General features: G+C 49.1%; 1 protein-coding gene across 1 annotated transcript in view; it reads right to left on the reverse strand.

Moving 5' to 3' along the window:
• The window catches only part of galnt17 (polypeptide N-acetylgalactosaminyltransferase 17), a 512,955-nt gene extending 503,812 nt beyond the window's left edge, over positions 1 to 9,143 (reverse strand). The window contains exon 1 of the mRNA XM_072469451.1: positions 7,588 to 9,143. Coding sequence (XP_072325552.1) covers positions 7,588 to 7,822 — 235 coding nt within the window. The 5' untranslated portion in view covers positions 7,823 to 9,143. The remainder of the gene's footprint in view (positions 1 to 7,587) is intronic.
• Between the last annotated feature and the right edge of the window lie 1,204 nt (positions 9,144 to 10,347).

Here is a 10,347-nt window from a genome sequence, read left to right on the forward strand (position 1 = left end):
CCTTCATCCTTCATATTTGCAAACACGGAATATTATTGAGTAACTCAATGATGTTATGTTAACAGTATGACATTATTCTTTAAATATATATAAAATATTCAGTGGTGTGGAGGTTGGTTGCACATGAGCCTCGGCCTGTGCTGTCCTGTACCTATTTTGCTCGGGCAAATCTAACCATTGGCGTTCAAGCCCCGCCATTCGACAGATGGGGTTTGTCACAAAACATTTGTTCGTGACTTTCTGGGCGAAATTCTCTGATAATGGGGCTATGTCCCCATGCCCACGGGAAAACGGGCGTGAATTACCTGGAGAAAGTCCAGGGTGATTCTCCATTTTGCAGGGAGCTAGCAGGGCCCCGGAGTGCACCTCGCAGCTCCGACTACCGATATGGAGTCCTGCACTTCCGGTCAGGGGTCCGCGCTTGTGCACGGCGGAGGCTTGTCCACACGACATGGCGGACTCACACAGCGGACCGTCCCGAGAATATAGGCCCCCTCCCCCCCCCCGAGATCACGCGCACCCGCCGATCGGTGGCTCCCGATTGCGAACCTGAACGTCCTGGAGGCCCCCCTCCCCGGTAACGGACTGAGTTCCGCAGCCGCCACTCCGAATGCCCGCCGGGTGGAACCACGAATGAACAACGCCGGCGGGAACTCAGCCAGTTGCCGGCGGAGAATTGCCGCGGCTCGACCGGCGCCGCGTCGACCGCGCGCGCGCAATTGGCGGTGATTCTCCGGGGATCGGAGAATCGTGGGAGCGCCGTCACTTCAGCCTGTGAGACTTTGGCCTGTGAGAGGAACTCAGCAAATACAGCCCTGCTGCTGACGTACTCAAGCTTTCTACCTTTGTATATATGTTTTCATGTGCCTTATCTGAATAAATGAACCCACAACATGTTTGCCTAATATCTTATAAGTGATTGGTATCTTTATGTCGTTATAAAAACACATCATGGAGTGGTAAGGGCTACAGCATGGATGTGCCAGATATGTAGCAGATGTTTGCAAGGACAGCAAACCAGAGGAGGGCTGCGAAGTGGAAGGAGCCAATGGACCTACATTCACATCGTTCATCGTTCAGCCTCAGTAACCAAGGTTTGCGAAGGAAGCGAATGATATGACCAGCAGGCTGAATTACAAGAATTCAGAAAGAGCCCCCTGGCAGAACACCAGTGTCCCCCAAAACCGACTGTTTCAGAACTGGCAGTCTTCTGGTTTAATGACAAAAGCGTATGCTCTCTGAACCTTACAACTTAAAGTGTGAGGGTCTATCGCCTGCTAAGCGAAACATCATTTAAATAAGAATGATCTTCACCATGGTTTCTACAGCAAAATCTGCCTCCGTGTCTGAAGATTGGGTGTGCCCAGAATGATGTTTCAGGAGTGAAAACTTAACATTTTAACAACTTGCAGTTGAACCCTGATACACGGAGCATGTAATTCGATTGCTAGGAATCGTTTTGCTTGGATTATCTGAATTATAAAAATGTGAGAAAAGAACAATGAATTTGCAAAACTGTGTACTTTCTGTTTCATTCACTAATCGAGTTTAAATAAAATCAATGCAACTATTTGGATAAGTGCAGAACGTTTTTTGTTTGCTTCTGGGTTTTTGATTTAAATATTATCGTTAGAATTAACTGAGTGGGAACCTCAAAGACAGAAAATCTGAATGCATATTTCATATCACCAGATTTCCAAATGACACTGCAAAATCTGAAAATTACTCTTGCTCAAACATTTATTTTGTTCATTCTCAAAGTGTGGACATCTCCAGCTAGGCCAGCATTTATTGCCCACCCGTAGTTGTTCTTCCAAAAGTGGGAGTGGTCTTTCTTTTGAACCACTGCAGTCCATTTAGTGAACGTGCCTGTCATGTATGGAGTTTCAGGATTCTGACTCCATGTTGATGAAGGAATTGCCATATATCTTCATGTCAGGATGGTGTACGACTTGTAGGCATTGTTGTTCCTGTGCTCCTGGTGCCTTTGTCCTTCCAGAATCTAGATGGTGGAGATCACCTGTTTCGGACATGCTGCTGAAGTAACTTTGGGAGTTGCTGCAGTGCATTCTACAGATGAGGCAATCTGTAGCTCCGTTACACAAATTGGTGTATATTCATGTTCATTCCTAGTTGGAACCCAAGGTCACTTTAAGATTTCAATCGCAGGATGTAATGATGACATCATTGGCAGTTTGGGTATGCTAACAGTCAGTCTAGTCTGGCCGCCTGCGAGAAAATGCCTTTCCAATAAAGTTTTTGTTCGCTTTGTAGCTTTGTGGTCCACAAGCTTCTCTTTTAAAAATACCACAAAGAAACTGGCGACTCGGAGGTTGGAACCACAGTGCCAGACTTCCAGAGAAGAAATAACATAGAATAATCGTCAACCTAGGCGCAGACATCCGAAGCGGATTAAGAAGTTAAAAACTTTGCTACACCAAAGCTGGTGAAGGAGAGGTGCCAAATAATAGCAGCAGCTATCGAAGGAACCGAAATTTAAACACAAATTTTGTAGAAAACAGCATCAAAAGAAGCTTGCCACATGCTCTGCCCAGAAAATGCTGGAGAAGTGCTCCCTCTACTGTGAGTAGCAAGTAAAATAACAAATACCCTGCACCAAAGTTTAGAACTGGGTGTGTGCAAAACTCAGAAGGAAACAGGCTGAGCTCAGGTGTACCTAGTTTGAAAAGAAAAGAATGGTTGTGCTAATAATTTTGCGGCGCATTTGTCCTTATGCAAGCCTACCCATAGTAAAACTGATGGGGCTTTTGGCACAAATGGGACCGTATGATGAAAGCACCGAGTGCTGGAGCTCATGCACTGATTCAAATACTTTTTCCAGGTGAGCAAAGTTTTGACGGACATAGTAATCTTAACTGTCCCAAGCACAATGGGGCACGGGGTGAGGGGGGGGGAGGGGCCTTCAAACCCCTGCGAAGACTGGTACAATCAGAAAAACCGTGCTCAAAACTTACGGTGAGATTATGGAGGTATTGCACAGCCATTTCTCACCGAAACCCTTGGTCATTTCCAAGCGATTTAGGTTCCATAAACGTAACCAAGATTGTGACTCAGTCACACAATTCATAGCTACTTTGAAGAAATTAACTGAATACTGTGAATTTGGAGATATCTTGAAGGACGCAATTGAAGACAGACTAGTGTGTGGATTAAGAAGTGAAGCTATCCAAAAAAGGCTGCTAACAGAAAGCAAATTAGACCTAAAGAAGACTTTAGAAGTCATGATCTCTATGGAACTAACAGCTAAGGAAATCTAAAAATTAAGCTCGAGGATTAAAGACCATAAGATATCAGCTGAAGCCCAAACACCAACACAGATTTGAAATTGCCATCGGTGTGCAAACTGGGCACACAGCAACTGATTGCTGGAGTAAAGATGCAAAATGCAAGAACAGTGGTAAAGAGGAGCACATTGAACGTGCGTGTTGGAGAAAGAAGCAACAAGAATTTCAAACAAGAATTATAAATAGCAAGAAACAAGTACATCTAATGAAAAATCGAACAGGGAAAAGTATTCACTTGATGCAAAAGGGGGAAAAAAAATACCAGTCACAGTCAGATGACGAACTGTCGCTGAATGTACTAACTAATGTGTGCACAGAAAACCGTTACTGGGTCGCTCCTAAACTGGACAGACAACCTGTGAAAATGGAGGTGGATATTGGTGCAGCCGTTTCATTGGTCCCAGAAAAAGTATATCAAGCGAAACTATGACTTATCGCCTTAAAACCCTCAAAGATAACACTTAAAACCTATATCAGAGAAGTGGTTCCATTCAGGGGCCGTCTTGAATTAAATGTGCAGCTAAACATGCAGACTGCTGGCTTGTCCCTGTACATTGTTAAAGGTAACTATCCAGCCCTAATGGGGAGAACCTGACTGGAGAGGATCAAGCTACACTGGGCCGAGGGGAATCTCATGTTGGAGCCCGAAGCAGGCCCGACCAAAAGCCTAAAGGAACAAAAAGTAATAGCTGGTGAAAAAACTCTAAAAGCAGCTGTGGCCAAGGCTCAGGCTAGCAGCGTTGGGACCAAGATGACAAAGGCTCAGAACACTTTAACAAACATGGTTCAGGATCGGTCTCCTACACCATTCAAGCTCAGGATGATGTTGAGTGGAGAAGAATCGCTGACCAACTTTTCGCATCTAGAACAAGGTTGCCAGAGACAAAGTCAACCAAGACTCTACAACAAATTGTATCAAGTGAAGGCCTGTACATACCTGAGAACCTGACAATAGCAGAAACAACTGTGGAAGACAGAACCAGAATTAAGGATATTTCAACACCAAGTCAAACTCCAAACCCTACCTTGAATCTGGCTGAGGCAACAATGGATGATGACCAAACTACACCAAAAACACCAGAGGTTACAGTCAATATGAATAAGCAAACACCTGAGGTTCGCTGACAACCATACAGGAATCAAAGTCCTCCAAAACATCTAACTTATTGACTGCTGTGCTTGTTAGTTGTATATACTGTAAATTTTGATTGTGCACATTATAGTGTATTTCATTGCAGGAACCTCTGATGAAAAGGGGGAGGAAAGTGTTGCATGTTCTTGTTTGTTTCTAGTTGGAACAAAGTCACTTTAAGAATTCGATCACGTGCATATTGATGATGTCATCGGCGGTTTCTGTGGGCTAACAGTCAGTTTAGCCTAGCAGTCCGTGAGAAAACACCTTTTCAATAAAGCGCTTGTTTCTTTTGTATATGTGGTCTGTAAGCATCTATTTTAAAGGTATCACAAAAGTGTTGGAGGGGACAGGTGTTTTGGTTAGAGTGTGGAGTGTTTCCACCAGAGAGAGAAGATTGGGCCTCAGTTCAATATCCCACCTAAAGGGGAACACCTCCATCACTACAGCACTCCCTCAGTCTTACCAGTCTAGAGCATGTGCTCAAATCCCTTGAGGGGGTTGAGCCCCTGACCTTTTGATTCATAAGCGAAGATGATGCCACTGAGTACAAATGACACTTCTATGCAGTAATGCAAAAATTCTGACAGTCTATCACGGAGGAATCTGCATGCAGTGATGCTGTGGGTTACAAAACCCTTCTAGGCTGTCTCTAACCAACTGCTATATGATTTCATCTTTCCTCTTTTGGGCATATATAATCTATTACTGAAAACAATGTCTATCTCTCTGAGCCACACTGTACAGATCTATTTTTCAATAGGAAAGTACTAAGAGTGTTTTAGGAATGATTCTTTATATTGAAGATGCTGATTCTGTTCACTCCTCTTCATCAAAGTATCTCTTAATTAATTTTTTTCAGGAGGAGATTGCATTTAACATCAATCGATATTGGTCTTCAAACATATTGCACCACTTGAAGCATATTAGGATGGCACGGTGGCGCAGCAATCAGCACTGCTGCCTCACAGTGTCAGGGACACTGGTTAATTCCAGCCTGCGATGACTGTCTGTGTTGAGTTTGCACTCTCTCCCCGTGTCTATGTGGGTTTCCTCCGGTTTCCTCCCACAGACATAAGATGTGCAGGTTGGGAGGATTGGTCATGATCAGTGAGAGAGTGGACGTAGGTAAGGTGCTCTTTCGCAGTGTCAGTGCAGACTTGATGGGCCGAATGGCTTCCTTCTGCACTGTATGGCTTCCATATTCAGGGCTTGGCTGCTGCTCTCTTCTCGTCCCCCTACCTTAATTATTTGTTAGAATTTAGTATTTCTGAAAAATAACTTCAAGTTCAAACTCAACTGCAAGAAGTTGTGAGCTGGAGAATGAGCTGTCGGCAGAAAGGGCAGTGGGAAATAATTGGAGTGAAGAGTTCAAAGTGCAGAGGCAGATGGAAGTGCAGGGAAATAATTCTTGGTGAGTTAGACCCTGTATTGCACACTCCTCTGTCCCAGGTTAACACACTTTTAAATCAAATCTCACTCCCCTTTTCAATGGGGGGGGGGGGGCAATCTTTTTAAAATAGGGTCTGCATTTACTGGGGTGTGTTGCTGTGAAATATGGATCATGCATCTACCGCTTTCAGGACGTCGCAAAATGCTTGAAGTAACTTTTAAATTGTGGCCAGTGTTGTAAGGTTAGGAACATGGCAGCCAATTAGTAGTACACAGCAAGATCCCATAAACTGCATGGCAATGAGCAGATTATTGGCTTCAGTGATGTCGGCAGAGATAAGCAGCAGCCAGGGCAGTTTAACATGCCCTCACAGACTGTACATAACTGAAGGGGTCTGTCTGGAATTTGGACCCTCTCAGAAGTAGGAATTGGACTTTGTGAATAGGGTTGAGGGAGGGTGTGGGTAAGGTGGCACGGTGGTTATCACTGCTGCCTCACAGAGGCAGGGATACGGTTTTGATTCCGGCCCCGGGTGACTGGGCGGAGTCTGCACGTTCTCCGGGTGGCTGCGTGGGTTTCCTCCGGGTACTCCGGTTTCCTCCCACAAGTCTCGAAAGATGTGGGGCGGGATTCTTCCGTACCCGACGAGGCGGGGGGGTCCCGGCGGGACGGAGTGGAGTGAACCACTCCGGCGCCGTGCCGCCCCAAAGGTGCGGAATCAGGGGCTAGGCCGGCGCCGGGGTGGTTGGTGCCCCGCCGGCCTGCGTGGAAGGCCTTTGGCGGCGCGCCAGCCGGGGCCGAAGGGACTCCGCCGTCCGGCGCAGGTCCGCGCATGTGCGGGAGCATCAGCAGCTGCTGACGTCATCCCCGTGCATGCGTGGCGGGGTTCACCTTTGCGCCGGCCATCGAGGAGGCTTACATGGCCGGCGCGGAGGAAGAGAGTGCCCCCACGGCACAGGCCCGCCCGCGGATCGGTGGGTCCCGAGCACGGGCCAGGCCCCCGCACCCCCGAGGACCTCGGAGGCAGCCCGCGCCACCAGTTCCGTCGGTAAGGGACCTACTCCAATTTCGCCGGCGGAACTTGCATAGAACGGGCGGGACTTCGGCACATAGCGGGCTGGAGAATTGCCGGGGGGGGCCGCTGCGAGCGGCCGCCGACCGGCGAGGCACGATTCCCACCCCCGCCAATTGTCCGGCGCCGGAGAATTCGGCAGCCGGCGGGGACGGGATTCACACCGCCCCCCGGCGATTCTCCGACCCAGCGGGGGGTCGGAGAATCCCGCCCGTGCTGTGAGGTGAATTGAACATTCTGAATTCTCCCTCAGTGCACCCAAACAGGCGCCGGAGTGTGGCGATTAGGGGCTTTTCACAGTAACTTCATTGCAGTGTTAATGCAAGCCTGCTACTCGTGACAATAATAAAGATTATTATTATTATTTAAAATTGCCCCTTAGTCTCCAAAGATGTACAGGTTAGGTGGGGCTATGAGGATAGGGCGTGGGTCTAGGTAGGGTGGTCTTTCGGAGGGCCGGTGCTAGCTTGATGGGCCGAATGGCCTCCTTCTGCGCCTTGGGACTCTGTGGGTAAAAGCAGCAAGCATTGAGCCACCCCATATAGTGTGTTAGAAGAGTGTGTGACACTGGAGATGTGTTTGGATACTTGCTCTGGGGGAGTTGAACCTGAGTGCCATCACCATCCCCCGCCCGTCCCCCGTCCCCCGCCTCAAACCTCACCACTCCCCCGGCTGCAGTCCTTACCATTGAGCTGACGGTAGACGATGTCCTCCAGCAGCGAGAGCCTCTTCAGCACTGCGTGTTGGATGGGAGGCGAGACCCGGGACGTCAGGTTGTTGGGCTGGGTTCTGGGTTGCGCCGCGTGTGCCAACTCCCGGCCCTTGAGAGGGACCCTGCACCTGGCCAGGAAGAGCAAAAAGCCCACCACGGCCACCAGGTTGAGGATCAGCAGCCCTTTCACCCTGCGGAGGGAAGCCATCAAAGCAGGGAGGCGATGGTTGACGATGGGCTCCCCCAAAAAATGAAAGCCTGCGTTTATTTTACTGGCAAGTCCGGGGCTTGGCGATATCTGTCTCTCAGGGAGGCTGATGATAAAATTCCGAGTTTCAACTGGAAGAGATGCGACCTGTTCAATCCGCGAGAGCCGGGAGGCTTTGAGGAGCTCAGTCTTCACTTCGGAAATCCTCCAATCTTCCTGCTCGTGGCGGAGTGTCCGTGGAAGCAGAAAACAAAACCCAACTAACTCGAACCAAACAACTCCAGGGCGGTGGGGTGGACTTCACCGACAGGTGGTTAAAACAAACCCATCGCAGGCAGAGATGTGTGGGTCGCGCCACAACGTGGTTCAAGAAAAAAAGATGAGCTTATTTTATTCCAGCCTTGGAGGGGTGGAGCGGGTAGATAAATAAATAACAAACAGCCTCCAGGTCCCCGGGGCAGCGGAATCAAAGGAATGCACAAGTTGCTAGTGGTCCTGGGGTCCGGATCTGCGAAATACTGGGTCCCCTTCCCTCCCTCCCTCTCCCCACCCCCGCGCGGCCGCTATTGGGAACATTGCTGAAGTTGACACATCGCTGCTGAAAGTGACAAGTCCCAGGCAGTGAAACTGACCCGCTGCCCAGATGCAGAGAGACACCGGCCGCGCTGCAGCAGGAAACTGACAGCTACGGTGCACTCTCCACTTGCCAGCCCCCTGCCATTCAATTACTGCTCCTCCCAAGGCCAGGTATTAAAATCCACGTCGGCCGTGTGCCCTCTCTTGCCACATCAGGCTGGGCTGGGTGAAAAAAGCTTGGCTCCACCAAGATGCGTGTCAATGCGCTTTTCTCTCACATCCTCCACTGCCCCCCGCCCCTCTCCCTCCCTCCTCCTCCTTCCTCGCCACCACCTTCCCGGCGGTCTCAGATCTCAGGAGAGGACAGCAGGAGGGAGCATATGTTCATGGTGCTGCTGTTGAGAGCGAGCCGATTTCCCCCTCTCTCGCTCTCTCTCTCTCACACACACACCTCCTCCAGTACAGGGACACTGACACAGGGAAGGAAGGATGGATGCAGCTGGGCTTGGAGCTCCGTCCCTCAGCCTTGCCGAGTCTGTTCCGAGTGTGGGGAGAGGGTTGGGAGGAAGAGACGGAACGGATTGGGAACCGGGCTGCGGAGGGAAATCTGGAATGGACGTGGAAAGAGAGATAGAAGCGAATGAAACATTCTCAAGTGCAGCAGTGCAGAAACGTGACCGAGCAACGGGCGCACAGTAAGATCCCACAAATAGCGGTGAGACAACGATCGGATGATCTGCCCGAGTGATGTTGGTTAAGGGGGATAAATATTGACAATAGTGCCTTCGGGATCTGTCAGATCTGCCCTAGAGAGGAGGAAGAGCCTTGAGCTTCACCTCAGAGACAGTCAAATTGGGCACAATTTTCTCAAATCTGTTTGAAAACATGTGCATTGCAGCAATCGATTCATCGACGGCCCAGTTTCCCCTTGGACTACTTAAAAAATATAAACCTCATGAGTTCATCCCCATTGCCGACAGCCCCTCCTCCAACAATGAGGAGGCAGGCGCTCTCAGGAATGTCGAATAAACCTTTCCAGCGAAGTCCCGCACCTGCTCACGCCGAACCCCAGGGGGCGGGGTGGGGGAGGGCGCACTGGACGGTTTGCATTTGTCACAGTCGCATTAACTGTTGTTTGTTTCCTAAGATAACACCGCGTGTCCACTTAAATAATAGTTAGGATGAGATGCACTACAGCAACTCATCAAGGCTCCTTTGATAACATGATGTCCAAACTCATGACCTCTGCTGCCTAGAAGGACAAGGGAGGAAGGTGCATGGGGACACCACCGTGAGCAGGCTCCCCTCCATGCGAAGCACCATGCTTACTTGGAATTTCGTTGTTGCTGGGTCAAAAACCCTGGAGTGCCCTTCCTAACAGCACAGTGGTTGTACCTACACCACAGGGACTGCAGTACATCAGGATGGATGATCACCACCATCTTCTCAAGGGATATCAAATGCCAGTGACACCGACATCTCATAAAAGGGTAAAGAAAGCTGCTGCTCACCGTTGGTTACATGGTGGATTCCGACACACATTGCAGGAAATGTAAATGCCCTACTGCAGCTTCTTGAAGATTTGTCATAATAGCTGAGAATCATGGATTTTACAACTCTGAGGAGCTTCTTTTAGCTCGCAACATCAGAACTTGTTGCTAATTGCTGGCAGTTGATGTGGTTCCTTTTCTGGAGAATGAAATGTATTGGATCCAAGACAATAAACACCCAAAAGAGAAAGAGTTGAAAGTTCAAACCATCTCTCACCATTGAAGGAGCACAGCTGTGGATGTTGGCTCTTAGTGAGGCAAAGGAGGTTTGGCCTAGTTGGAACTTGTGCTCGGGTCCCCCCAGATAAGAGTCACTGACAATGTGATTCAACTCCGCAACAGCAAGAGGAGCTAGCTGTAAACGGTGGTAGATGTTTGCAGAGCTGAGAGAAGATGTTG

This window comes from Scyliorhinus torazame, chromosome 12, assembly GCF_047496885.1.
Source record: "Scyliorhinus torazame isolate Kashiwa2021f chromosome 12, sScyTor2.1, whole genome shotgun sequence".
NCBI lineage: Eukaryota > Metazoa > Chordata > Chondrichthyes > Carcharhiniformes > Scyliorhinidae > Scyliorhinus > Scyliorhinus torazame.